General features: G+C 35.7%; 16 protein-coding genes across 16 annotated transcripts; 8 read left to right on the forward strand and 8 right to left on the reverse strand.

The window, feature by feature from the left end:
- Positions 1 to 387: 387 nt before the first annotated feature.
- Positions 388 to 1635, forward strand: C9374_012576 (uncharacterized protein; the record flags this gene model as incomplete). The annotated part of the gene is made up of 3 exons (XM_044688357.1): positions 388 to 601; positions 659 to 975; positions 1021 to 1635. The coding sequence occupies 3 exons, from the start codon at positions 388 to 390 to the stop codon at positions 1633 to 1635; spliced, it is 1146 nt and encodes a 381-aa protein (XP_044554218.1).
- Positions 1636 to 1639: 4 nt separating this feature from the next.
- Positions 1640 to 2607, reverse strand: C9374_012577 (uncharacterized protein; the record flags this gene model as incomplete). Its single annotated transcript, XM_044688358.1, has 5 exons — positions 1640 to 2112; positions 2168 to 2408; positions 2464 to 2468; positions 2521 to 2531; positions 2582 to 2607. The coding sequence occupies 5 exons, from the start codon at positions 2605 to 2607 to the stop codon at positions 1640 to 1642; spliced, it is 756 nt and encodes a 251-aa protein (XP_044554219.1).
- Positions 2608 to 2669: 62 nt separating this feature from the next.
- C9374_012578 (uncharacterized protein) lies at positions 2670 to 5575 on the reverse strand (the record flags this gene model as incomplete). The annotated part of the gene is made up of 2 exons (XM_044688360.1): positions 2670 to 5514; positions 5559 to 5575. The coding sequence occupies 2 exons, from the start codon at positions 5573 to 5575 to the stop codon at positions 2670 to 2672; spliced, it is 2862 nt and encodes a 953-aa protein (XP_044554220.1).
- Positions 5576 to 5753: 178 nt separating this feature from the next.
- C9374_012579 (uncharacterized protein) lies at positions 5754 to 6869 on the forward strand (the record flags this gene model as incomplete). The annotated part of the gene is made up of 5 exons (XM_044688361.1): positions 5754 to 5799; positions 5992 to 6011; positions 6072 to 6204; positions 6270 to 6277; positions 6402 to 6869. 5 exons carry the CDS (start codon positions 5754 to 5756, stop codon positions 6867 to 6869), a joined length of 675 nt encoding a protein of 224 aa, XP_044554221.1.
- A 231-nt stretch (positions 6870 to 7100) lies between these two features.
- Positions 7101 to 8532, reverse strand: C9374_012580 (uncharacterized protein; the record flags this gene model as incomplete). Its single annotated transcript, XM_044688362.1, has 3 exons — positions 7101 to 7738; positions 7799 to 8149; positions 8241 to 8532. The coding sequence occupies 3 exons, from the start codon at positions 8530 to 8532 to the stop codon at positions 7101 to 7103; spliced, it is 1281 nt and encodes a 426-aa protein (XP_044554222.1).
- A 266-nt stretch (positions 8533 to 8798) lies between these two features.
- Positions 8799 to 9464, forward strand: C9374_012581 (uncharacterized protein; the record flags this gene model as incomplete). Its single annotated transcript, XM_044688363.1, has 1 exon — positions 8799 to 9464. One exon carries the CDS (start codon positions 8799 to 8801, stop codon positions 9462 to 9464), a length of 666 nt encoding a protein of 221 aa, XP_044554223.1.
- A 31-nt stretch (positions 9465 to 9495) lies between these two features.
- C9374_012582 (uncharacterized protein) lies at positions 9496 to 11399 on the reverse strand (the record flags this gene model as incomplete). Its single annotated transcript, XM_044688364.1, has 3 exons — positions 9496 to 11011; positions 11112 to 11232; positions 11309 to 11399. 3 exons carry the CDS (start codon positions 11397 to 11399, stop codon positions 9496 to 9498), a joined length of 1728 nt encoding a protein of 575 aa, XP_044554224.1.
- A 138-nt stretch (positions 11400 to 11537) lies between these two features.
- C9374_012583 (uncharacterized protein) lies at positions 11538 to 12934 on the reverse strand (the record flags this gene model as incomplete). Its single annotated transcript, XM_044688365.1, has 2 exons — positions 11538 to 12592; positions 12643 to 12934. The coding sequence occupies 2 exons, from the start codon at positions 12932 to 12934 to the stop codon at positions 11538 to 11540; spliced, it is 1347 nt and encodes a 448-aa protein (XP_044554225.1).
- A 252-nt stretch (positions 12935 to 13186) lies between these two features.
- Positions 13187 to 13563, reverse strand: C9374_012584 (uncharacterized protein; the record flags this gene model as incomplete). Its single annotated transcript, XM_044688366.1, has 2 exons — positions 13187 to 13281; positions 13338 to 13563. 2 exons carry the CDS (start codon positions 13561 to 13563, stop codon positions 13187 to 13189), a joined length of 321 nt encoding a protein of 106 aa, XP_044554226.1.
- Positions 13564 to 13753: 190 nt separating this feature from the next.
- C9374_012585 (uncharacterized protein) lies at positions 13754 to 14332 on the forward strand (the record flags this gene model as incomplete). Its single annotated transcript, XM_044688367.1, has 1 exon — positions 13754 to 14332. One exon carries the CDS (start codon positions 13754 to 13756, stop codon positions 14330 to 14332), a length of 579 nt encoding a protein of 192 aa, XP_044554227.1.
- Positions 14333 to 14553: 221 nt separating this feature from the next.
- On the forward strand, positions 14554 to 16719 carry C9374_012586 (uncharacterized protein; the record flags this gene model as incomplete). The annotated part of the gene is made up of 4 exons (XM_044688368.1): positions 14554 to 14781; positions 14963 to 15896; positions 16104 to 16346; positions 16541 to 16719. The coding sequence occupies 4 exons, from the start codon at positions 14554 to 14556 to the stop codon at positions 16717 to 16719; spliced, it is 1584 nt and encodes a 527-aa protein (XP_044554228.1).
- A 321-nt stretch (positions 16720 to 17040) lies between these two features.
- On the forward strand, positions 17041 to 19558 carry C9374_012587 (uncharacterized protein; the record flags this gene model as incomplete). The annotated part of the gene is made up of 4 exons (XM_044688369.1): positions 17041 to 17176; positions 17392 to 17470; positions 17868 to 18475; positions 18720 to 19558. The coding sequence occupies 4 exons, from the start codon at positions 17041 to 17043 to the stop codon at positions 19556 to 19558; spliced, it is 1662 nt and encodes a 553-aa protein (XP_044554229.1).
- Positions 19559 to 19726: 168 nt separating this feature from the next.
- C9374_012588 (uncharacterized protein) lies at positions 19727 to 21402 on the reverse strand (the record flags this gene model as incomplete). Its single annotated transcript, XM_044688371.1, has 2 exons — positions 19727 to 20611; positions 20788 to 21402. 2 exons carry the CDS (start codon positions 21400 to 21402, stop codon positions 19727 to 19729), a joined length of 1500 nt encoding a protein of 499 aa, XP_044554230.1.
- A 100-nt stretch (positions 21403 to 21502) lies between these two features.
- C9374_012589 (uncharacterized protein) lies at positions 21503 to 21910 on the forward strand (the record flags this gene model as incomplete). The annotated part of the gene is made up of 1 exon (XM_044688372.1): positions 21503 to 21910. The coding sequence occupies one exon, from the start codon at positions 21503 to 21505 to the stop codon at positions 21908 to 21910; it is 408 nt and encodes a 135-aa protein (XP_044554231.1).
- A 907-nt stretch (positions 21911 to 22817) lies between these two features.
- C9374_012590 (uncharacterized protein) lies at positions 22818 to 23930 on the reverse strand (the record flags this gene model as incomplete). Its single annotated transcript, XM_044688373.1, has 1 exon — positions 22818 to 23930. The coding sequence occupies one exon, from the start codon at positions 23928 to 23930 to the stop codon at positions 22818 to 22820; it is 1113 nt and encodes a 370-aa protein (XP_044554232.1).
- Positions 23931 to 24129: 199 nt separating this feature from the next.
- C9374_012591 (uncharacterized protein) lies at positions 24130 to 26620 on the forward strand (the record flags this gene model as incomplete). The annotated part of the gene is made up of 2 exons (XM_044688374.1): positions 24130 to 24134; positions 24217 to 26620. The coding sequence occupies 2 exons, from the start codon at positions 24130 to 24132 to the stop codon at positions 26618 to 26620; spliced, it is 2409 nt and encodes an 802-aa protein (XP_044554233.1).
- Positions 26621 to 26706: the final 86 nt, after the last annotated feature.

Genomic DNA, 26706 nt, shown 5'->3' on the forward strand with positions numbered 1-26706 from the left:
TGCTCGAGCGAATAGACATGCTCTGCAAGAATCGAACAGCCCTTATCGCATTATAGAGTCTACCACGACTCCGAGTGCTCTTTCGAATCTCGATCATTGAAATTTTAATTTTGGACCAACATGACCAAGTACAACCAACTCTACTACGACCACCACTACATCCACTCCCCTCCCCTCATCAAAAAGAAATCTAAAAGATTTAGTCCATCATGATGACCATGATCGGCAACAGTGAACGATCATCCTCAACAACACTCGCACACAATAAACAATTTTCAAAAAATGTCGCAGTTGCTTGCTTTTCGAATGTTTTTTTTCCTGACCCTTTCCTCCATCATACTGCTACATGTTCTTTCCGATTGTGTTCATTCAACACAAGTCATATCCATGGGTGATGTACATGGTGATTATCGAGTATTTTCGCAATTATTGCATCATTTAAATTTAACCACCGAAATTGGAGGAGAAATAGAATTGAAAAATGATTTATTATTTATTCAAACAGGAGATGTATTAGATCGAGGACCTGATGGATTAAAAATATTAAAAATTCTAATGAAAGCTATGGACAAGTATCATGAAAGAGTTGATTTTCTATTAGGTGGGTGTTCATTCTTGAGAATTTTGAAAATATTTTCGTGTTTTAATCATCATACAGGCAACCATGAACTCATGAATTTATATGGAAATTTTTATTATGTTCACCAGGATGAATACTCGAGTGAATATAAAAATTTGTTACTGGATGATCAATCTCCGATTAGAAAATTTCTATTAGAGAGAAATATTGTTCGTCTTGTCGATGGAGTTATTTACACTCATGCTGGACTTGTTTCATTCTTTATTGAAAATGATCCAACACTCATGCAAAATATTCAAAATCCAAGTATGGTTGTGAAATTGTTAAATGAGAAAGCAGTTCATTTGTTGAAACATGGAACACGAGGATTTCATACGAGATCACCAAAGTCATTGGTATGTATATTCTACTCTTCAACAAGAAATTGTGAAAATGAATAGTTAGGACCAAAAGGACCTTTTTGGACTCGAGATTTATCTGACAATGAGGATTGTGAAGCTCTTTATGCAATTTTGGATCTTTTAAATGCTAATCACATGGTGGTAGGACATACTATTAAAGACGAAGTAACCATTCTTTGTCATGATAAGAAAAGAAAAAAGAGTTTAATATGTATTGATACTGGAATGAGTAGTGAATATGGAGGTCTGCCATATGCTATCAAAATTGTGGATGGAAAAACTTTATACATTTACAATTCAAAAACTAATGAAACAACAATGATCGATTTGGAAACCAATGAGATGTTTGAATTACTCTTACAGTCGCACCACACTGGCAGCCATGATGGAACTATTAGAATGATCATAATGACCTGTGTGGTTGCATTGTTAATATTGGCATGCCTCTTTTTGGCAACACAAAAGAGCAAAGAGGCCATGGACATGTCCAGTCAAATAGGTTCTACACCCTCACCGTCAATGATTTCATCTCCTCCAACCATACAATTTAAACTTGACAATGAAAAGAAAATTCAAGGAAGTCGAAAGAGTATTCGATATGATTTTATTAATCCTCAGCATTATGAAAATGGTCATTTACGAAAAACTCTATAAAGAACTAGAAAATCATGCCGACAATGACAATGATGAAAATCAATGCCACCAATGCAACAAATGTTTTCAATCCAAATGTTGACGTGTGCTTGCCACAATAGTCCACCATGTCAAACGTTTGAATTTTTAAATACTCCCGGTCTCTAGAGTTGTCAATGACAAAATCTGATCTTTGTGCTTTTTCTTCTACTGGTATTTGTGATGAAATTCGTTGTTGAGCTTCTTCTTCAGTATAATGATTTCGGTGCATTAACCATTGCAACTGACGTTCAGGTGTTGTTTTAATACATACAATGGTAGAGACAATATATTGAAATATTTTAGTTTCGAAGAGAAGTGGAAGTTCCACAAAGCAAATGGTTGTTTTTTGAGGTGTCACAAGTATAGATTTTGCAAATGCAATAAAAATTCTCTTCATGATTTCTTTAAATATTTCCATATGAGTTGCTGCATTAATCATTTTTCTAACTTTGACATCTGTTTTGAAAAATAACCATCATGAAATTCTTTGTCATCATTTCAAAATAATTACCTTTGAATACCGCAGCACTTAATTTTGGCCTATCAATTCCAATTCCATCTTCAGAAAATATATTTACATGTTCACCTGTTTGAGGATCAATATAGGTTTCAAAAAATTTCTTCACCTTGTTGTAACAAGAAGATCCTGGTGAATAAATTGTATGCGCTATTTCATCACTGTCAATAATAACAAGATTAAGTTGTGAGCTATGTGTGTTTCCATATTCTTTTAAATAATTTGTGAGAGTTGTCTTGCGGTAATAGAAGAAATTGTGATCAAAAAAGTTCATCGAATTTTTCACATACTTTTCCTACAGGTTGATGAAAAAATTGAAACATTGCTTTTTGTTTCATGATACCTACCACACGCAATACTGTTTCCGATAGGATTAGTCATCTTGATCATTTCATCACAAAAACGCACCCACCAGTAATGCCAACGAGTTTCATTTTTTTACAATTTTTTGCTGTTGACAATCAACGAATTCGTTATTTATCATTGTCAATTCAGATTATTCTAGAATCTTTATTTGAAGAGTTCGAGCAAGAATGAGTCTCAATTCGCTTAGAGTATCCAGAGGTTGTTGTTGTTTTTCATGCAAATCCATAAAATGGAATTCCATTTCTTCGAGATGTGACATTACAGAAACTATTTGTGCATATTTCAAAACGCTCAAGTCAATACTTGTCAAAAGTTCGAGCTTTAGCTCATCATTTGGAATACATGCTAAAGTAGAAGGAAGCAAATGAATATTGGTGTCGCTGCTTTCTAAAATCTTGAAGAATGATGATATCCATTGAATTTCTTGCATGTCTATCAAACATCCGTACTCCTCCAATCCATAATAAACAATTCTAAGGTTATTAGTTGTAGATATTTCTCTAATCACTGACTCAAGCTTGTCTCTATCATTTGACTTGTAAATATGATAAATTCCTGTGGCATAGTTCTTTTCTGAAATGCACTTTTCGCCTAAATTCAAATGTAAATGGCCAACAACAGATTTTGCAAAAGGTGTATCTTTGATGTATCTATAAATTTTGTCAAGCTGATATTCATTGGACACAGAAATGTTCAGAAGCACACCCTTGATGATATCATGAATCTCGTCTTGAGGTTCAGCGTTGCAGTATGATAAATAATCAATAGCTACTTTCCATAAATCGTTTTCCAAAGAGCTATATCGATCAATCTCGTTGTAGTATGGTAAAATTTCTTTTGTCACAAGATCACGTAAATATTGGCTTCTTAAAATAGAAAGATCATGTATGAAACTTTCAGAATTGGTAGAAATGTATAACTTTTGATAGAGAGTATTGATGTGGAATAAGAAATTAGTAATATGAGCAATGAACCAGTAATTTTGGAACAATGATCTGTCGTCATTGACGTTTGATAGACTTTCCTGAATACTTTTGACGGTTGTATCTAACTCATTTCCAATGACAAGCAAGCAGATGGCCTCGAGTGTAGAGTGAGTTTCATTATCTTCTTTCATATCTTTGGCATGAACCGCCAGATCAATTATTTCATTAATATCAGAAAATCGCTGATATTTGTGCAATATTAATCCTATCATTACCTCAAGCCAATTGTTTGATTGCTCGACAATTTTGTCTTCATCTCCAGTGACAATGTCAAAGCATTCGCTCAAAAATTGATATTCTCTAGTAGCATCTTTTAATGCCTTCAGTTCTCGCTTCAACCTCAAAGCCTCAACCTTCCAATGCTGTGTTTCATCCAAATATTCTTCCAATGTTGCAGATATGGCTTTGAACTTCAGAATATTTGGCTTCTTGCTCAATAGTTTGAAAAAGCTCTCATAATACCTGTACAATTCTTTCATGTTCACTTTCATGTGGTCAAGATCATCGCTCTTGAAATCACGAATTGTATCAATAATTTTTTCTGGGGCTTCTCCTAAAATCAGTTGTCTATAAATGGCGCTATCTGAGGTATCTTGGTTTGAGACATAAATACAACTTTTCAAATACCACTTCACCAGTTTTTGCAATAGTGAACCTCTACTAAACCGATAGAAATAAAAAATCTCAATTGCGTTGAAAATGTCGTAATAAGCTTCAAAGGAGCTTATTTTAGAAAGTCCCTCATACAGCATGGTTTTGAACTGTGCAATTGATTTTTCTAAAGTATTTTTATCGAGCTTGTCATCGCTGTATCTATCTTGCATGAAGAGAAACATTTCACAAGATTCATGTAAAATTTTCCACCATAGCTCTTCCTGTTCATAATTGCTCGGTTGTTGTGGTTTATACTCAATCTTTTCGATCGTCGTAGTGGTATCATCCTCCATGTCGTCAGCGTTTGTGAGTGGTGATTTAAAGCTGTTGGATGAGTTGCTAGAGCGAATACTGGAGTTATCATCAAATATAGACCTTGACTTAGTGGGTTTTGTAGATGAAGAAGATGACGAGACAGATAAATTGTCGCCAAATAATACTTGTTGCGAGTCCTTATTAGAATTGAAGGTGCTTCCACTCTTTCCAACATTGAATGATAAATTACTTTGAATTGGGGCTGTTTTGTTTAAATCCACTGTGTTGTTTGATTGTTGGGAGGATGGGAAATATAGAGATGGCTTGTTGGTATTCTTTCCTTGTTGATTATTATTTGTTGACAAATCTGCATCTAATACTCGTAAAGAATTGTTATCCAAAAGATCTTCTTGGTCTTTTCTTGATGGTAGATTAAATTGAGAAAGACCACTTGGTGCCACAAGAGATGGTTTCGCAAATGAAATTGTGTTTGGAGGTTTTTGGCTTCGTACCATCTTGGGTGTTTGCACTTCAACTACAGAGGTTTCTGGATGCTTTTCTTCTGGTAATAATTTTGTTGATGATGTTGAAGTCGTTGAAGATGCAGAGTTTGGAGCACCAAATGAAAATGGAATTCTTCCTGATGATGATGGTTGGAAGGACGAAAAAGAGGGGGTGGTATTGGTCGATGATGATGATGAAGGAGTTGAGCCAAAGGAAAAAGCAAATCCTCCTTTTGTTTCTTTTACGTTTGTCATTTCGTTATTACCACTGCTCGATGATGATGAAGGCTTATTTCCTCCAAAGCTAAACCCGAATCCAAAAGGCTGGTTTGTTGATGATGAAGCCTTTTTACCACTTTCTTCTACATCTCCTTCCTCTGGAGGAGGAACAAAATCATCGGATTCTTCTTTCCGCTTGGCAAGCAAGGCACCAAAATCAATCTTTGGTTGTGGAAGAGAATCACCCAATAACAATACAGGAGCGGAATTATCCTGAGTGTTGTTTGTTGTTGTGGTGGTGCTTGTGTTGGTAGGAGTGAAATTTGAAAGAAAGTTGCTAAACTCATGAGCCGATTGGCTTTCAAAGAGTGAACATATTCGATGATGACAGAAAATACCTACCCAAACAAATTCGACATTTTTTCAAATAGCGACCTTGACTGCAAATCACAGCGACATACTCTCACAGATTCAAATTGTTGTTGAAACATATGTTTCTCCAGTTGCCATTAGCAATAATTGTGTTGTTGTTGTTGGAATGACGATTCTTGTCCTTTTCAATCCAAATTCTCAACTCATCACGCAACCTAATAAAAAATGAAAGAAGAGAATTATGACTTGTTCGTGAAGATATTGTTAGTGGGTATGTACGGAGCTGTTGCCTCTCACGGAAACAATCTCTAAACAATTATCTGCTAAACATTGTTTGAATTATTCTTTTACGTGATCTCGTTCTAATTTTCAACCGTAACGGTTTTTTCATCACTTGCTGAAATTTAATTCATATGATATTACTAATAATGAAATCGTATCTGCAAATCAACCATGTAAACAGGTGATTCTGGTGCTGGTAAAGTAGGTACTAATTAGTGGTGATGATGATGAATCGGATCATTATCCTCTCTCATTCAATAGACTTGTTTGATTTTACGATACACTGATGATGAATATAATGACACTTATCAAAGCACCATTGGTGTTGACTTTAAAATCAAAACCAAAGTAATGTCAAATTCTAAAGTGGCCAAAATGCAATTATGGGATACAGGTGAGTAGCCTTCTCTATTTTGTTACTGTAACACTCACTTTCTTGAATATTTATCTTTCATATAGCTGGTCAGGTGAGTAGACCCTTTGAAGTAACAGAGTTGTTGTTCTCTAATATAAAGAACATGTTGAAAAATAATTTTTGTCACTCGGAATGTACTTCATCACCCGCACGAATTGGAAATATTATGGAAATAGGAACGATTCAACAGCATTGTTGTCTCCTACTACAGAGGAGTGAATGGTATACTCGTTGTTTTTGATTTGACCAACGAAACCAGTTTCCAAAACACCACCAAATGGGTTCAACAAATTAAATCCAATGCTCAAGAAAATACACTCATTGCATTGGTAGGAAATAAGAGTGATATGGTTCACAGAAGAGTAGTTGACCGTAGTCGAGCAGAAGAATTTGCTAAAAAGTTAAATATTCCATACTTTGAAGCCTCGGCCAAAGATGGCACTGGTGTAAAAGAACCTTTCGACAATATGCTTGATCGTTTATATCAAGCTGGAAATTATGCAGAGAGTGAATTTAATAGAAGAAAGAATACAGCAGGATCTAGCTCTGGAACTGTCAATTTGAACGCACCTGTTAATCATCCTGGCGCAAGTTCATCAGGGAAGACATCAAACAGTAGCAGTGGTGGTGGATGTGGATGTTAATTTAACGTTATTTAATGAGCTATTGATAGTCGTGTTCTTGACTTGCCTTCACAGAGCATAGTTGACCACTATGCCCTCTCTTGTACATATTTTTATAATATATTTGATTGGAGTGCATTCTCAATGCATTCCTCGCTCAAAACAATGTAGATCCATATGGTGTTATTTAATTGTTCAGAGTCAAACGCTTGGACATTGTGTACACATTTACTGCTCGCTATTATTCCCTTCTCATTGCTCCTCTTCTAAAAATTCACAAACCATGGAATTAATTGCCAAATGCAATTTTACATTGGTATTTAAGCTTGGTTTGGGAATTTCAATTCTTCTAAAGCCTTCGTATCCCAATTTGTAATCTAATGGACCTACAATATAAATCTGATCACTCACAGTTTGAATGATAGTAGCAGAGTGAATGGCCATAATTTTCTTAACTGGAGGATTTCCTAAATCGTTATATTCTGTCAATAATTGAGGTAATGGATAAATAAAAGGTTTGCTCTTCACTTGCCATTCCAAATCCCCAAATCTCCAAACTTGATCATTCTCTGTGACAATGACTGAAAAATCGCGTTGAGCTGCAATAAATTTCACATTGAGTCCAAATTTCACTCGTTTCACAGCACCTTCTACATTTTCTTGTTTTCCATTTCCTAATTGACCTTTTGTACCTTCTCCACAAACGTACAGCTCACCATTATTGGTTAAAAACAACATGTGATGATCACCACATGCAACTTGAGTAATTACTTTGTTTTTCAATAAACTTTTAATGAGAGTGGGAGTATCCAATCTTCTATAAGGTTGTTCAGATTCATCCTTAATTGGTAACCTTAATTCTTTACCATTTCCACAAACCAGAACTTTGCCTAAATAGAGAGTTGATGTTCACTGAATCAGTACAAAGTAGTATATCAAAAAATTCTTACCTTCTTCTGTGAGAAATGCAGTAATATTCTCACTGAATGAAATGGATTTAATTTTTGGAAATTCCATCTCTTCAACTAGTCCTTTTGTAATTTGATGAGCAACTTTCAATTTCACTGGATCCACAGTGGTCATTTCGTCTCCAAGTCCTAATTTAGCAAATTTTGAGTTACTAAATGCAAAAACAGATCGTTCAGTTTTTGTCACAAACAATGCACTCTCTTTGATGCAATAAATTTCATCCACAAAATCATCCAATGTGTTATGAATGATTTTAAAATCTCTCCATGTCGTATTCATAAAGACAGAATTGAGTTCACTTGATTTACCAGCACAATAAATTTTAAAATCAGCTGATTTGACAGTTTCACATAGCGATGGTAATTTCGAATTATCATAATTCATGTTTCGATCAATCTCTCTTTGTGTGAACAAAAAACATACCCGTTACAATAATGACTAAACTGTCAGAATGTCCAAATGCCATTACATTTTGTGATGCATCTTTTCCTCCAATCATGAATTGTATCGGAATCCAATCATCTCTGTATTCCATTTTTCTCATCACATCATTCAACTTGACTGTAGGAATTAAAAATGTGTGGTTGCCAATAAACATGAATGTACAATCATCAGTATTGACAGCAATTGGAATATTGATGTGATTTGGAGATTGACTGGGTGGGAGCACGTTTTGTAGTTCCGAGTTGGAGTGTTTTGACTTTTTGAGTCCCATTTTTTGATGAGGTGTTGTTGTTTGAACGACTGATGGGAGGAATCAGATTAAAAAAAAGCACGAGCTACAGTTTTGCAATCATATTTTTTGAAGAAGAAAAAATTTTAAGTGTTGGTATTAAAGCACGCACAATCGGTTTGATTCAAACAGAAGTCATTCCGATTTTAAAAACAAATTGTTGGAATCATTGAATGTATTGTACATAGCAAAATATATTAGTACAAGATTTTTATTGGTATATATTACTTATTTAAAATTTGGACACAATGATCGGAGCGTTTTTGGTTTATATTTCCAACTTGCTTTGTGTGCTTTTGGGACTGGTATATCCTCTCATTGCGTCATACCATACTGCTAGGCAATTCATTCAAAAACAAGAGGAATATGACATTGTCATTAAATTTCAAAAATTGCAAGAAAAGAAGAGGAAAGAAGGCTTACCTAGTAGCTCAGTTGCACTCGGTTTTAATACCCCAGAAAGACAGGAACAATTATGGAAAGAAGAACAGCTTGAAATACTTGAAAGCCATCATAAGAAATGGCTTGCTTATTGGATGATATATACAGTGATCTATGTGTTCGAATTTCTCTTTGAGGACTTTTTCTATAACCGTATTCCATTCTATTATGTACTCAAACTAGTGTTCTTGTTCTTTGTCATTACAACCAAAGGACTTTGTGTGTGGTTCTATGATAACTGTGTCTACCGATTAATGAAATGGGAAAATTTGGAGCAAGACATTGATAAGGTTCTGGCATTTGCAAGAACAAAATTGTACAGCCATGTGTTCAAATACTTTGAGGGAGGAAAAGATGTTGGTTTGAGTTTGTGGGCAAGTGCTCAAGCAAACGTTTTACCTTTTGCTCTGTCTTTGGTGTCTGGAGGAGGCTCTTCGACACAAAACAGCAATACTGAAAATGTCACACAATAGCTTCAAATATGAGTCGAGAATGTTTTATAATTTATTGTTTTCTCTTCTTCTTTTTGTTTTCAAGTTCGTGTTGTTCTTTGAGATATTCATACGCCTTCTCGCTGTCAGCTCCAGGATGATAATACCTCGCCATAGGGAGAGGTGCCCTAAGGTTGAATAGACCTTTTTCAACGCAAGGTTTGATTAAATCAGGAAGATCTTCAAGTATATTAGTCATGACATCATTAAGATCACGAGGGTAACACTTCTTTTCCTTAACTTCTTCCATAAAATCAATTAAATTGGCCTCCTGAACTGGATAGAGGGTTTGCTCAGATAAATCAATAATGCCCTGCAAAAGTGTGATGACATGTTCATGTAATTGAGGTTGGATGATCAACTTGTTGAAATCAGGCAATTTACGAAAGTGATATTTTTCATAGAGATTCCATAATCTTGGTTCGTTTTGATGGAGATAAATAGAATATCTCAGAAAATCATATCCATCAAATGGAAGGTCGAAAAGATGTAATCCGTTACTAAGTAAAAATTCGACATTACTCAACATCCTGTCAATATTGATTGGTAATTGAGGTGGTGTTTCTTCTTCGTCTTTTTCAGATGCTGACCCGTACATCATAGCCAACAAAGAAACAGGCCCTTTTCGCTTATGAACTTTTCCTCCACATAATTGAACACAAAGTTCACGATCTGAAAATGAATTACTAAATATTCCAAATAAATCCATATATTCCTTGATAGCACTTTCATAATTGTCGACTTTGGATCCAACGGCATGATAGGCACATGTATGAACAATGGGTATTGCAACAACATGATCAGGAATTGATTCAATCATGTCTTGGACATCTTGGTCTGATGTAGAAAACTGTTTGCTCATGGATGGGTGATGGCGTTGCTTGTTCGTAGGACCGAGTGTATGGCCTTTGTTTGTCAACACCTCCAATTCATGTGCATTCAACTGATCTTGATGAATAATTTCAGCTATTGGAATTAAATCATGATAAAACAATCGCAAGGACTTGCATTTTGATTTCTTATTAAATAAGTGATAAACTTCATGAAATGGCAACTCATGAGAGTTGAAAATTAATAAACTCTTTAGATTGATCAATTTGCTTGCCAAAAAGGCCAATACACCTCTCTCAAACGAGCATCCAACAAATGAAATGTGTTCAATGGTTTCAAACACATTGGTTTCAGTAAATTTAAAATCCAATCGATTGTCCTTATTTTTCTCAATCACGCTTGGATGTCTTGTATCAAACATGAGATCATTCATGAGTGATTTTGTAATTGGAACATCAGAAAAATAGACACTCTTAGCGTGTACATAAAGAGTAGAAAGTAATCCTCTCAACTGCTTGTTAATGAGTGCCTTACTGGCTGTGAAGAGAGGATCCAGTTGTGAATTTGTCCATTTAGGTATGTCACAAGAGTTAGAGTATCGTGAACGAATTATAGGAGGTTGGCTAGCAAATTGAATCAAATTAGATTCCTTTTGTTGTCCTGCTGTTTGAATCAAGAAGAAGAAGTGTTTGGTAAATCTAAAGATTGAAGGTTATGAATTTGTCGAATTTGAATTTCCAGTCATCCATCGTTGTGTTTTTATATATCATTGTGGAATTCAACTGTAAGTATACTTACCGAAAATATGGAATAGTAGCACAAAATTGTCTAACTCCTTTCAAAAAGAAGGTATTCACCAATTGCAATCGCAAATACTCTTCCATGTTCATGAAAGAACAAATGACTTGAACAATATCGGCTGAAGATTTTCGGGTCGATATTAGAACATATTCTTGATTATACGAACGCACACACACATGGATCAATTGACCTACCATCGAAATGAGTCGAGCCAGCAGGCACTACTGATTTCAAAGACGAAGAACCTTCTTTTCTTTTCTTTCTCAACGCTGTTGCTCGAGGCATTTTTTTTTGTAATTTGACCGATTATTGGTCAATCAAACTTTCAACTTTCAAATTTTTTTTGTAATTTGACTAAAAAAATTGGTTGAGCAAATTCCAATATTACAATTTATTATAGGAACATGTTGGTCTGACGGAATGTCAATTCCACACAATAACGACATCCACAAATGGATTGTCCAACGTTTGTGTTTGCAACAAGAGTTTTCTTCTCATTGGATCGCTCTTCTTGATTGGTTTGATGAACACAAAGGAACAAGATCGACAACAAACGACCTGCATTTCCAAAGATTTGCTCCTTAACAACCGAAATTGATCATCTGCTGAAAGCATTTCCAAGAGACTCACTCTCTCAAATTGTGATTGATCCATCTGGTCATAAATAATGGCATCGAATGTGTCTGAAAGAACACCTATGGCTCTAGATCCTCTTGCATGCAGAGTTTCAAATTGTGAGCCATTCAGTTCAGAGTTTGAGTTGGGTTCTGACCATTTCACATCTTTGGAAGTATCGATGGAGTTAACATTTACACAATTATAAATTTTGTAATCTTCTGTCATGTACACACAACTTGTTTCTAATTGAAATGCTTTTCTAATAGGTATTGACAATTTGATTTCTTTTCCAAGAATAAATGCTGACAAATCTTCACACAGTACAACGATTGATCCACTACAAAGTGCTATTGAAACTGCTCCAGATAATATTTCAACATTCTTAACAGTTGTAAAATTCAAACAACCATAAGTAGAATGTTCAGTATTTGGTCGTGGAAATCCAGTAAATGCTCCACAACGATACACTTTCTTCTTTTTTGGATTCAATCGATGAACAGTCAATGCAGCTACAGAACATCCAGCACATGAAACACTAAGGACATGTTCATGAGATGGTGGAAAGAGCATGACTTGATTATTTTCATCACTGCAATATACTTTTCCGAGTGGTCTTGAAGAACCATCACCATTCACTCCATGACATAAACAACGATCATTATTCCAACCAGCAGAGTACATTTGAAATTCTTGAGAATTTTCTTTAACGAGTGCATAGGAAAAGTTAGCTCCACAATAAATGTCTTGAATTTGATGTAAATGACATTTCATGAATTGATCACAACTGTCAGTGTCAATGTTTTTAACGGTGGATGTTAGCAATTGTGTGTACTCGTTCCATCCATATCCAAAAGCATCACCTTTTTCAATATTAGACATGTATGGTTTTTTGAGAAGAGTTTAAACCTACCATTGTTGAGAAGCAAAAACATGTGATTATCTCCGCCAGCAATTTTTGAAATACCAATCCTATTCACTTCATCAAATATTTGTTTGGAATAAAATTTAACATGTCGGAATTGTGATTTGTGTGACGATTGCGTCTTGTTTGGATCTTTATCGGAGGAAATACTTCCTTCGTACCCACTATACACCCAAGAAGACCAATTCGATGACATCAATAGATAAGTGCCACCTCCATGCATGAATGTTGGTTCATTTGTGGAAGAGGAGCGTTCAGGAATTGGTTTGAGAATTTGCATTTTTTTGATCGATGGTGTGGTGGTTGCTTGGTACTCATGTTTATTCATCGTTGATTGACCCATCTTGGAAACGTGTGGTTTTGTTTTCAAACATGTAACGAGAGTGGTCCGATGAGCTATCCTGTAGAAGAGGAGCGACGGTTCAATTTTTTTTAATCTTTTTGTAATCTGTCTTTGCTCCCTTTCATAGAGTACCAGGATGTTCATGTCACAAACAACTCGATTTTCAGCAATTCTGGTTGGATCACTCCTCTACTTTCTGTATTTTGCTTTTTGCATTTGAATGAAATTTTGTTTTTCTTGATCTTGTTGTCTCTTTTTACACAATTCTTTGTAATTATTTACATCTATCCAAACATATCAATGATACGTAAATAATATTTAAAAAGTATGTTTCACCTACCCACAGGAGTGTATAAATGTTTTGGGGTATTTGTCCCATATTCATCGCTCAATGAGAATTCTTTCATAATCTTGTTTAAAATTTCGGGATTGTGAAATTGTCGTTGGGATTTTAAATTCTCCAATAAATTTACTGTTTTAGCCTTTTCCAAAAAGTTTTTAATTTTAAGTTGAAGAGGGTCCACAATCAAAGCATCGTCCGAAGCGGATGTGTTCTTTTCACTCATTTTTTTTCTTTCGCTCGTGCAGTATGGGTCGGAGGGGAAGAAAGGTATGATGACCACCAACAATTTCCATGAAAACTTGTAATAATATTTCATTGACTAATATATTCAATAACATTTAACAAATATTTCTTTCCAATCAAAAAACAATTCATCATCATCACGAATAATTTCATCATCGTTCATAAAAAAAATGACCAATAGACGAGACCTCATCTTCAAATTAGCCAAAGGCTTCTACAACAGAAACAAAAATTGCTTTCGGATTGCAAGAAATAGAGTAGAGCACGGCCTTGAACATGCTTATCGTGGAAGAAAGGAAAAGAAGAGAACACTTGGTAGTATTTGGATACAAAATATCAAAGCAGCCACTGAAGTTCATGGCGTCAAATATTCTCAATTTATGTATGGATTGGTAATGAGCGGAACACAAATTAATCGTAAAATGCTTGCAGAGTTAGCCCAAACTGAACCTCTTACGTTCCGTTCAATTGTGGCATTGTCAGTACAGGCCCGTAAAGATTTCGCTTCAGAGTTTGGTAAAAAGAAAGCTGAAGTTACTAAACTTCCATTTGAAATTGATTTCCCACCTGAAGCCGACATATCATATCAAGGAAATACTGAAGTATCTCGTTTAACGCAACACTTGTCAAGAGTATTCTCAGACCTAGTAGCTAAAGAATATGACGAAGATAGAATTTATCAAGAAAAACTCGAAAAAGACATTAAGGACAAGAAAGCCAAGGTCACAGGAGAGCCAATTATTGTATAGAGCTCTTCAACATTGCAAATATCACATTTTGGATTAAATTGGAAGAAAATTATTAATCATCTCAATGTCACTTTTTGAATACGTTTCCAGCCCGTAGCAGGTATGAAATCAAACATCTCCTAATAAAAACAATTACATAATTTCCAGATTGACCCCCAAGATTGAACAAATGGAGAAACCGTCCTCTTCTCGCACTGCGATTGGCAACCAAAGCACAAAAAATGGCAGAACTGACTCTTCTCACAGCAACACAGTCTGTGAGTTATTGGTCTATCGGCTTTGCAATCCTGATTGTTCTATTCACAATCATGTACTTTAGACTCATGCCAAAGAAGCCATCCAAGAGTCCTCCAATGATTGGCAGGTACATTCCCTTCATTGGAGTTGCAAAGAGATTCGGAACGGAACCTATAAAATTATTAGAGGAGTGTAAAGAGAAACATGGAGAGGTGAGTAACAAGTTGTGTGTGGAATTGATCAATATTCACATCATTGTGTTGTTGTTGTTGTTATGGTTATTATTGAAAATTTAAACTGATACAATTGACCCCACTCCTCATCATCATTACACACAAATATATACACTGCACACATGAAACAACCAACAACAACATCCACTACTCCGTATAGATCTTTACGCTTAATATTGCTGGAAAATGTTTCACATTTCTCACTGATCCAGAATTATTTCAATACTTTTTCAATCCTGCAAAAGGAAATTCATGTCGTGTCAAGACTAAAAAGACAGTTCATGAAGAATCCAAACATGCCATTTCCTTTGATCATGCTGTTTTGGAATTTATTAGTCGAGTGTTTGGAATTCCAGTGAATGATTTCATGTCTCAACACATTACCATGGTGAATACGATGAGAGCGAAATTGAGCCCTAACACAACTCTTCCATTCTATACGAAAGAAATTGCTAGTAATTTATTAGATGTATTTGAAAAGGGTACTAGTAGTTGGAGTGATCAAGCCTCTCTCTCTCATCCATCGAGTGTGAGAGGTTTTACTTGGAATGAAAATGGTACCAATGATTTGTTTAAGGGAATTGTTGAAACGTTATTTTGGAGTACAGTGAAATCTCTCTATGAAAAGGATGCCTTTCTCACGGATGAGTTTGATGCTTGCAAAGCTTTCCAAATCCTTGATGAACAATTTGAGATTAGAGCGAGTGGAATGGTACCTGAATCTTTCATGTCTACATTTTCCAAAGCCAAACAATTTTTATTGAGAAACATTTCAGATATTGCATCAAAATTAGATGCAACCAAACCTGAAGATCAAAAACGCATGTTTCAATCATTGAGTGATGCTCTTAAAGATAATGTTGAAGATCAGAAAACAATTTTACACTTTGGATTGGCCATGTTGTGGGCATCTCAAGCCAATAGTTTACCATCCTCATTGTGGACGATTTGTTTTGTAGTATCGAATCCAGAAATTTATTCTAAACTTCAACAAGAAGTAGATGATGTGTTTACTAATCATATTAAGAATCCACGTGATTTATCTTTTGAAAATTTACATTTATTCCCATATGTGAAGGCATGTGTGTATGAAGGTATGTTTGAAATTTGGTTTATTTGACATGTGTAAAATCAATTATGTGTTCACATGTGATTTTATACTTTTAATGATTCCATTTTATACTTTTAATGATTCCATTCAACTTTTAATAATGATTGTGTTCAACTTCCACTGACGATTTTCCAAACTCATGCAATCATGATAACCTATGTAACACATCATGATAATAACCTATCAATAGCAATTAGAATCATACCTCCAGGAATGCTTATTAGAAAGGTCATGCAACCTATTAAAATTCCAAACTATGACTATATCATTCCAGAGGGTCATAATCTCTGTATTTCTCCATTCATTGCACACTTTGATGAAAAGTATTATCATGATCCACACACATTCAATCCAGAGAGATGGCTTCAAAGTGGTGAAGATAGTCTCAGTGATAGAAGCAAACAATTTATTGCTTGGGGAAGAGGTCCACATGGTAAGTTGAGCTTTTATGTGTGCTTTCATGTGAAGATTCATTTTGAAAATGTTTTTATTCTGAATGTGAAATCAAAATGAATCATGTGTGTGTGTCACACCATACGATTGGATCCGTCATGATCATAAACAATTATCATATGATGGAAAATGTTCAAAATAATGTGTGTATGATGTGAACGAATAATGGTGCAGAATGTCCTGGAAAAGCATTTAGTGTTGTGGAATTAATCTCTTTTATTGCACTCTTCTTCTACAAGTTTAGAAATATCAAACTCAATGGACCCATGCCATCACCTGCTTTGCATCGTCTGATTGGAGTCCCTCATCCAAGTACTACAGTATCCATTTCGTATGAAAAGAGACAGCAATAAATGATTGTGAGTGATCAATCCATTAAGGTATTTTGTAAAATATTCGCAATCAATTCTCACATGATCATCAAATCAAAATGGTTTCTCATGAGGTGAATTCAATCTGAGTTATTGTTCATTATGAACTATGAATAGCAGCGCGATTTGAAGAACACCATTCAACAAATAAATTGCACTAACTTTCAATGTTCGAAACTTACATTTTACAATGCCAACAGAATATGGAAGAACAAACGAAGATCCACCAATGTTCATGCCCCATCCCTAACGTCACTTGTCAAAAATAAATCTCCTTTATTTTTACTCGAGGCCAACAAAAAAATGGAGCGCTTGAAATCCCTATTCAAATCAACACGAGAACAAACCGATCTCGAATCAAAACCTCTCGAGGAGTGGAGCACGAAAGACTTTCAAGATTGGTTGAAGGAACACGATTATCAAAAGAAAGTTTTACAAAGTAAGTGTTGAACAATGGAAAAATAGTGATCATTCGAATGATGATGATGCCATGATGATGATATTCTCATTCGCGTGATATCGCGATATAATGACGATGATGATTTTATTCACAAATGATGCTGTCAATAATCACATCTTTGATTACGTGATGATGAATTAAATATACAAATTTGGAATCACTCACAACAACATCATTCTCACCAATACATACAGTATTGAAAAAGGAAGAATGGAATGGAAAATGTCTCGTTGATTTCACAGAAGAAGATTTGAAAAAAATTGGAATTCCAAGGTATGTGAATATTTGAATGTTGAATCATTTGGTGATGTAATTTATACTTTCAATCGGTCGTTGTATATGCTCTCTGTTCATGATGAATTGATATTGAATCGAAATGATAACAATTGTTGATTCGACACAATATGGAATGTGTTTTCCCGTCAATCAACTGTCAAAATTATTTCATAATGGTCTCGTGTGCCTCACGATCACTTTCCCTCATTCTCATTGATTTGATAATAACATCCACCGATACCGTGACATTATCATGATAATCAACAACAACAACACCACATTTACTACTTGACAACATTCTCATCATTGATATCAAATTCAATCACATCATCATGGACAACTTTCAACATGGACACACTTTCAACAACAACCATGTAAACAACAACAACAACAGTGGCTCTGCCAAAGGAATTACCAATTCCATTAATGTCATCAAACAAGAACAAATCAAAGCAGGAATATTGAATAGCAATCTTTCATCGAGTAAGCTCACCACAACAACTCTTCGAACTTCAGATTCGGGAACTAATGACAATACAACAACAACGACATCCAGTGATTCAAGTGACAATATGAATGGAGGTGACAACTCCACAACAGTTCAAGTCGTACAATTACTCGATGCGACAGAAGAAGAAGAAGAAGAACAAGAAGAGAAAAAAACACCAACGAGACAAAACAATCCAAGTCGAGGAATCTTTAACACTTCATCAGCATCTGAATCGACAGCAATGCCCACTGAGGAACGATATGTGGCGTGTCCTCCTTTTCAACCTTCTACTTTTACAGAACAAGACAAGAAAGATTATGATAAATGTATGAAAAAGGTTCAATTGGCTTGTCAAGATTATCCTCCATCAGTACAAGCAACGATTTGTCAAGATTGTATTTTTGTGGATCGATTCCAATATCGATATTTTAATCCTCTGAGATTGACTGACAAGGATCGAGTGGTGAACAAAATGGTAGAACCATTTATCAAAGTGAAATTGGTCATTACAGGTAAGTGAATGATTGTCTGTCTCTCTAAATGTAATATTCGGAACTATTGTTCATTTATTATGTGTATATTGTGTGTGTATTGTGTATATTGTTGTGTGTATGGTATAATGTGTGTATATTGTGTGTATATTGTGTGTATATTGTGTGTATATTGTTGTGTGTATGGTGTTTTGTGTGTATATTGTGTGTATATTGTAAATTGACAAATTGGCACACTGGAACACTTGTTACAAAATTTCAAAAGAAATGGATACTGGTATGGCTCATCGATTATTGAGATCGATTGGTTCCAGAATTCACAAAACCATCAAAGCGATGGATTACGGAATGTTTCACACGGCTCTCATTGTAGGAGTTTATTATATTGAATGGGTTGACAGCTCTCTTGTCACTGTGCGTAAAAAGAGTAGTAGCAAAGCTGTATTTGCCACTGATATTGGAACCATTAGTGGACAAGAAAAAGTGAATGATGCCTTCTTCAAGTTGTCAGAACTGATCTGTGATTGGAATAGAACGCGTCAATATGACAACAAGACAGCAAATTGTCAACATTTTTGTACTGAAGCTATTGAAAAGCTCGGACTGTCAGATGCATTTGAAAAGATTGCTGGACAAGGACCTCTGAAGGAATATCTCACAAGACTCAAGACAACTGGTGCTTGTGACATGTCCTATAGAATTTCACAAGACGTGAAAGAAACCATTTTACAATCTGATAATGCTCCAGATGAATTGAAAGAATTTTTGAACACTTCAGGAAATGCTTTAACATTCCATTCACACAAAATTTTAGATCAATTTGTTCATATTTTACAAGAGGAGGATCCTCTTTATTTTGATCGAGAACCATTTGACTATGTACTTCTCAAAGCCTATGATAGAGCGTTCTGGTTGAGAAGCCAATCTAAGGGAAGCGGAAATGATTCGTCACACTATTGGACAAATCCAAACACAGGAGCTTGCATGTGTCCGTTTAACAAGTCAGCTGCCAATGTTGAAAATGAAGAAATTGTCAACTCCATCATTGGTAAAGATTTCGAATTAGGAACCTATCGACCAAACTATCCAGTTAGATTGGATTAGTGTAAAATTCCACAAATACAATTTTGATAATATTAAACTACTATTCGCGAATAGTATTGATGTACAAACATGTTGAGTGTACACTTGATTTCTTTGTTTTAATCAAGAAACCAATGTGAACTAGAGTAACATAACTACAACGACTTTTGTTGAATCAAATTCAAGGTTTTAAGGAATGTATTTAGCAAAAAGGAGACTTGCATTGGTACCTCCAAAACCAAACGAATTACAAAGTGCTGCTTTCACTTCAATCTCCAATGGATCCTTGGCAACAATTCTCACCTTATTTGAATCGAGGTTGGAATCATCATCGACACGTTCAAAATTAAGGGTGTGTGGAATTTTGTTGTGATAAATGGAGAGAACCGTTCCAACAGATTCACTGGCACCTGCAGCTCCCAACATGTGCCCAAGTGATCCCTTCATACTATTGACATAAATTGGATGATCATTCTCAAATAATTTTTGAATGGCAAATAATTCTACCTTATCACCAGCAGGTGTGCTTGTAGCATGACAATTCACATGATTAATGTCTGACAATTTGACATCCACAATGGAGTCACGAATGGCATTTCTCATGGCTGTCATGGCTGCTCTTCCATCTGGGGATGGAGCGGTAGGATGATAGGCATCTCCTGATGTTCCATATCCAACAAGCTCGGCATATATTTTAGCACCTCGAGATTGAGCATGTTCCAATTCTTCTAAAACTAAACATCCTGCTCCTTCAGACATGACAAACCCATCTCTGTTCTTATCAAATGGTCTACTCGCTGTTTCTGGATCATTTCCTGATGAAAGTGCTCTTGCTCTATTAAATCCAACATAAAACACAGGATAGAATGAATTTTCACATCCACCAGCTAACATGACTTTACCATGTCCTTGTCGGATGAATTGAAATGCTTCTCCAATACTGTGAGCTCCTGTTGCACATGCTGTTGAACAACTCATCATGGGACCTTGTAAATCATGTTGCATGGCAATATAACCTGCTGCCATATTATTCAAAATTCTAGGATAAAATACAGGACTGACTTTTTTGTGTTGCTGTTTGAACAGTGAAATGTGAAATATATGAATATATTCACAAAAATATGAAACACATGATGAAAGAGACATGTTCCATTCAGTAGTGTGTGTGTCATTTTCAAAAAAAAAATAAAAAGATGTTTGAATTATTTCATCACAAGATTCACATTAGTTCCATGTGTGAAAAAGCTTACCTCATTTTCTACGAGCATGTATGCTTCTCCCATTTCCTCACCTGCCCCCAGTGAAGAACCCATTGAGACTCCAATTTGTGTCTTGTCCAAAGATTTAATATCCAATCCAGAATCAATAATGGATTCATAGGCAGCAACCATTCCAAATTGAATAAATTTTGACAATCTCGATTTAGTAATACTCTTTTCTCTATTTGATGACTCGGTAAATGCCAAACATTGATCCAATTTCGAATCCAGTTCCACAGGATCTATATATCCTCCAATTTTGTTTCCAATTTTTGTCCAAATAGCTTGTTCTCTTTCAGTGAATGTATCGAAAGGTAAATTTTTGATTCCACATTTTCCATTTAACATGTTTTGCCAAAAGGTTTCAACAGAGAGACCAAGAGGAGACACGACACCAACTCCTGTGACAACTACGCGTTTGGGAGTTGGTAAATCCTTTTTTAAATGAAAATTTCGAATGTTGTGTGTTGCGGAATGTTGATTCCATAAGTATTTAGCAATTTCATTTTCTTTTTTCTGAAAACCACTGGAATGTGTTCCGAAAAGAGTTTGTTTACAAAGAAGAAGATGGTTAATATTCTGGTAGCGTTTGATTGGCTTTATCATTTACAAATCACAAATAATATAATAAATTGATATTAAAAGAGTTGATTCAATCTGATAGATAATATTATAATATTTTTTTTCTAAAACACAACAAAAAAAAATGAGTAATCATAATTTCTACAATGCTCCCTATCAACACTATTACCAACAGGCTCATGCCATGATGCCTCCACCTCTCGGACAGGTTCAACCTCAGTATGAAGAGGAAGAGGATCAACAAAATGTTCAACAATTTGCTGATGAATCCGATGTGATTCCAACTAACATGAGACAACTGAGAGCTTGCCTGACTTGTGGCTTGGTCAAAACAACAGATCAATTTAAAACCAATGGCTGCGAAAATTGCTCTAACAAGGATGATGATCCACTAAATAATACTAGTACATCATTTGAAGGATTAATTTGTTTAATGAATCCAAGTAAGAGTTGGGTTGCTAGATATCAAAACTTACAAGACAAAGTAGAAGGCGTTTATGCCATTACAGTGCACGGAAGTACTACGGAGTAATGTTAATCATGAAATGAGTCAAACTCTGATAATGATGGCCGAGCATTTCCGAACACAATGTGCACATTTGAATTCTATTTATTGTAAATATTATCCATCACAGAAAATGAGTATTCTCATGTAGAAAATCGATGATCGTAGATCTGTAGAGTAAATTAGTCGACAAGTTTTTGTGCACATCGCTGTTTAAAAACAAGTGGCGCTCAAAAAAATGATTGCTCGTTGTTCGTCAGAAGCCAAACGGTTTTCTCTTCCATCATGTGATGATGAGAAAATTCTTTTTCTTTCTGTATTCGTCGGAATGAATACACATACAACATGTGATTGCAGAGTGTCGAGACTGTCCCAAGTTTGGTAGTTATCATGCTACCACCCAACCCTAAGGTGTTTTTGGCACAATAACGCTTTCGTTGTTGTAGCTGATTATGTTACGTGGCACGTAAGACGCACACAACATACTCCTTGCCAGATTGTGCAGAACCTTTCTGTCTTGGAGTATGTATTGTCCCTTCCTCTCAAGGTTCTGCTTTACGGTCTTGACAATTTGCTCTCGTATGCTGTGTGATGTTTTGAAACGTAAATTGTTGACGTTTTGTTGTGTACGTATCTTTCTTTATGGAAAGATATGAAGGGTTAGTCCCTGTTGTTACGAAACGTCAGCAATGAGCGTTTCATAACATGAAAGATCTGACGACACATTTTAATCAATAAGAGAAATACACACATCACATCATTACACAAACACTTACACAACATAGGAACATTACAATCTTTAGCATGTTCAAGCGATTGGCGCTTGTTTATTCGTTGATCATTGTCACGTTTCATTTGGATGACTTTACGAGAGCTCTCGCTACGAAGGAGAGGTTGTTATCTGTGAGCATGTTGTTATTGAGCAATAACAGAGCTACCTAGTTCTATTACTTCCTTGTGATACAGGCCTCCTTTGTTCAACGATTGTATCGAAGTCTTTGCAGCTCCTTAGGATACTCTTAGTGGACGTCGTATGTGATTGTCTAAGGGATGATTTAAGGGATTGGTTCGGATATTGAGGAAGTGATTTCCGCAAAAATTCACCAGAAACGGAATGTCTACCACTGTCACTATGGGTTGGAGATGGTACTTCGTTTGTTGTTTTTTGACTTGTGGTACGCTTAGTTCTTGCAAAAAGATACTTAGGCCTTGAAATGGTTACAGATCTTGTCATGCTTCCAAAAGAAGATGAGTCACCGTGAAATATTTCTGACGAATGAACAGCAGGATCAAACCGTTGTTGGGGCCTCACACGTGTGGGACTTTTTGCCTGTAAAACACTTTTTGGTCTGTTGATAGATGAAGCAGACTGTGCTCTTCTCAGACCAATCTGTGACGGTGAAGAAACTGAAGGAAGAGGAGGTACAGTTGGTTCTTCAGAATCATCTACAATCTTGTATTCCTCCAACACACCTTCGGAAAATGCAATAGCATCACCATCCTCACCAAAGCTGTCCTCATTCAAGTATCTCATTCTTTCCTCCATTTGCCTCATCTGATCCTTAACAAATTGATATTCAGCTCTATATCTATTCATATTATTTTCATACTTTGGATTAAGTTTTTGTTTGGGTAGAAAGGCTTGAATGGCATACTTTTTTCGCTTAGTTTTTTTTGGCTCGCTGAGGTCATCCGAACTAATATTTACAATCGATGATCGGAGCGAATTTCTTGTTGCAATACTTGTTGATGTTATTGTTGTGGTGTTGGGGTCATTGGTTTTGTTGTATTTGTGATATCTCTTGGGACCATTGTCCTTATGTCTCGGAGAGGGTGTTGCTTGTTGTTCGGTTATGGGACGCCAAACCATGGACTCGACAATTTTATGTGGTTGATTTGAATAATTTACATTCCGAGCATTCATTTGAGTCTCTGACATTGGTATACTGTTAGTAGTACCCTCAGGCAATGAATGATGATGGTACAGTCTTTTAGGTGAGCTTAATCTCTTTGGTTGTTTCACCTCAATCGACAACTGAATAGGCATTTTTTTACTACCAGTAATTCATGCCGCTGATTTATATATCTCTTGCAACCTCAAATACTTCCAAATTTGCTGTTCGAATATTTCGATCTGGTAAAGCTGTTATTTCCTTCATGCTGAAGTCAGACATCAATAAACCCCAAGTTTTTCGTTCCGAAAAACAATTTCGCTTTTGTTCCAAACGTCCGTAGAAGTGAAAAAAATGAAGTAAGTGATAGCCATCTTTTTCTGTTGTCATCATTTCGATCAAATTGTTGTTGATTGTCTTGAATCATCATCATTAATCCAGATTCAAGTTGGATGGTTTGGAGGTGTATTTTCCATACGACAAAATTTATCCCGAGCAATATGAATACATGAGAGAATTGTACAGCTCCCTCCGCAAAGGCGGGCATTGTTTACTCGAGATGCCTTCGGGAACAGGAAAGACCATTTCTTTGCTCTCGCTGATCACTTCATATCAACTTACTGAAGAAGGAAAAACTAGAAAATTAATTTATTGTACAAGAACAGTCCCTGAAATGGAGAAAGTTTTGGAAGAGTTAAATTCTTTGATTGAATACAGATCCAAACACATTAACGCACCAATCATCGGAATTGGATTAAGTAGTAGAAAGAACTTGTGCATTCATCCTAAAAGCCAATCAGTGCTTCATGACGGATCTCAAGTAGACAGCGTTTGCAGAAGTCTTACTGCTGGTTGGTTAAGATCTGAGGCAAAAGAGAAAGTGGACTCTAGTAACGGGGCAGTCACTCCTAGCGTAGTCAACCATGGTACCACAGTACTTGTTGATGATATTGAATTATGCAATTATTATGAGAGATTTATTGAATCAGCTCCCACTGATACAATTCTACCCAATGGTGTATATACAATGAGAGACTTGAAGATTTTCGGTAAAAAGAAGGGATGGTGTCCTTACTTTTTATCCAGAAGAGCAATTGAATATGCCAATGTTGTGGTATACAGTTACTCGTATTTATTGGACCCTAAAATTTCCTCCATTATTTCGAAAAACATTCCTAGTAATTCTATTGTTGTGTTCGACGAAGCTCACAACATTGACAATGTTTGCATTGAAGCTCTTTCTATTAATATTGATAGAGACGTTATTGGAATTGCTCGTAATAACTTGACCAAGCTTGAAGAAAATATTTCGCAAATGGAAAAAGTTAATAGTCAACGACTTCAAGAGGAATATAGAAGATTGGTTGACGGATTAGGTGCCACAGGCGTAGGAAGAGTTTCTAACTTGTCTAGTCTCTCAAGTGATGATGAATTTTTGTCGAATCCCGTTTTACCGAGCGATATTATGAAGGAAGCTGTTCCAGGAAACATCAGAAAGGCAAACCATTTTGTTAAATTTATGAAACGATTTACTACTCATGTGAACAAAAGGCTTCAAGCTCAAAAGTCTATCAATGAGACTCCTGAACAATTCTTAAACAATCTGACCGAAAGTATGGAAATTGACTCAAGATCTTTAAGATTTTGCTCAGAACGTTTGCTTTCACTTATGAACACACTTGAGATTAAGAATGTGTTTGAATTTAATGGCATTCGAATTATTATGGATTTTGCGACATTAATTGGAACTTATCAAGAAGGTTTTATTATTATCATTGAGCCTTATGATCCAAGAACCCCCACTAATCCTGATCCAATTCTGCAGTTCAGTTGTATGGACGCCTCTTTGGCTATAAGCAAACCTGTCTTCAATAGATTCCAAACTGTGGTACTTACAAGTGGAACACTTTCTCCACTTGAAATGTATCCTAAGCTTCTCAAATTTAAACCAGTTATTTCCAAGTCGTTAGAGATGACTCTTACAAGAGAGTGTATATGCCCTCTGGTAATGACAAGAGGAAGCGATCAAGTGGCTGTAACAACAAAATACAGGTTCAGAAACGACGCATCTGTTCAGAGAAACTATGGAAATTTAATTTTGGAACTGTCAAAATATGTACCAGATGGTATCGTATGCTTTTTCACTTCGTACCAATATATGGAAGACATTGTTTCTTTTTGGAACTCTGTAGGAATTCTTAACTCTATAACAAATCACAAACTTGTATTTATTGAAACGCCAAACACTGCAGAGACTGCCATTGCTTTGGACAATTATAGAAAAGCATGTGATTGTGGAAGAGGAGCTATTTTCTTCAGTATCGCAAGAGGAAAAGTTGCTGAAGGAATTGACTTTGATGGACACTATGGAAGATGTGTTGTTATGATTGGAGTACCATTCCAAAATACTGAAAGTAAGATTCTCAAAGCGAGATTGAATTACTTGCGACAAAACTTCTCAATTAAGGAAGAAAACTTTCTCACATTCGATGCTTTGAGGCATGCTTCACAATGTATTGGTCGTGTTATTAGAAACAAAGCGGACTATGGTATCATGATTCTTGCAGATAAGAGATATAACCAACCTGACAAACGAAACAAATTACCAAGATGGATTGCAAAACAAATCAAAGATTCCTATCTCAATCTATCCACAGACGCCATAATTGGAATTGCAAGAAAATATCTAAAAGAAATGGCTCAACCCTACTCAGCTACGAATCAGTTGTTGGGTCCTGAGGAAATTGAACAACTTTCAAGAAAGAGAAGCATTGAACAAGTGGAAGCCACTTCTCAAAACACTGTGATATCAACTTCTGCTTCTCAACCTCCAACCAAGAAATAAATTGGCACGTTGTACATGCGTTTTTACCAAACGATTTAAAAAAATGTGGAACCAACACTGCTCAACCATAATTTACATGCCATATT

This window comes from Naegleria lovaniensis (assembly GCF_003324165.1).
Source record: "Naegleria lovaniensis strain ATCC 30569 chromosome Unknown tig005, whole genome shotgun sequence".
Taxonomy (NCBI): domain Eukaryota; phylum Heterolobosea; class Eutetramitea; order Acrasida; family Naegleriidae; genus Naegleria; species Naegleria lovaniensis.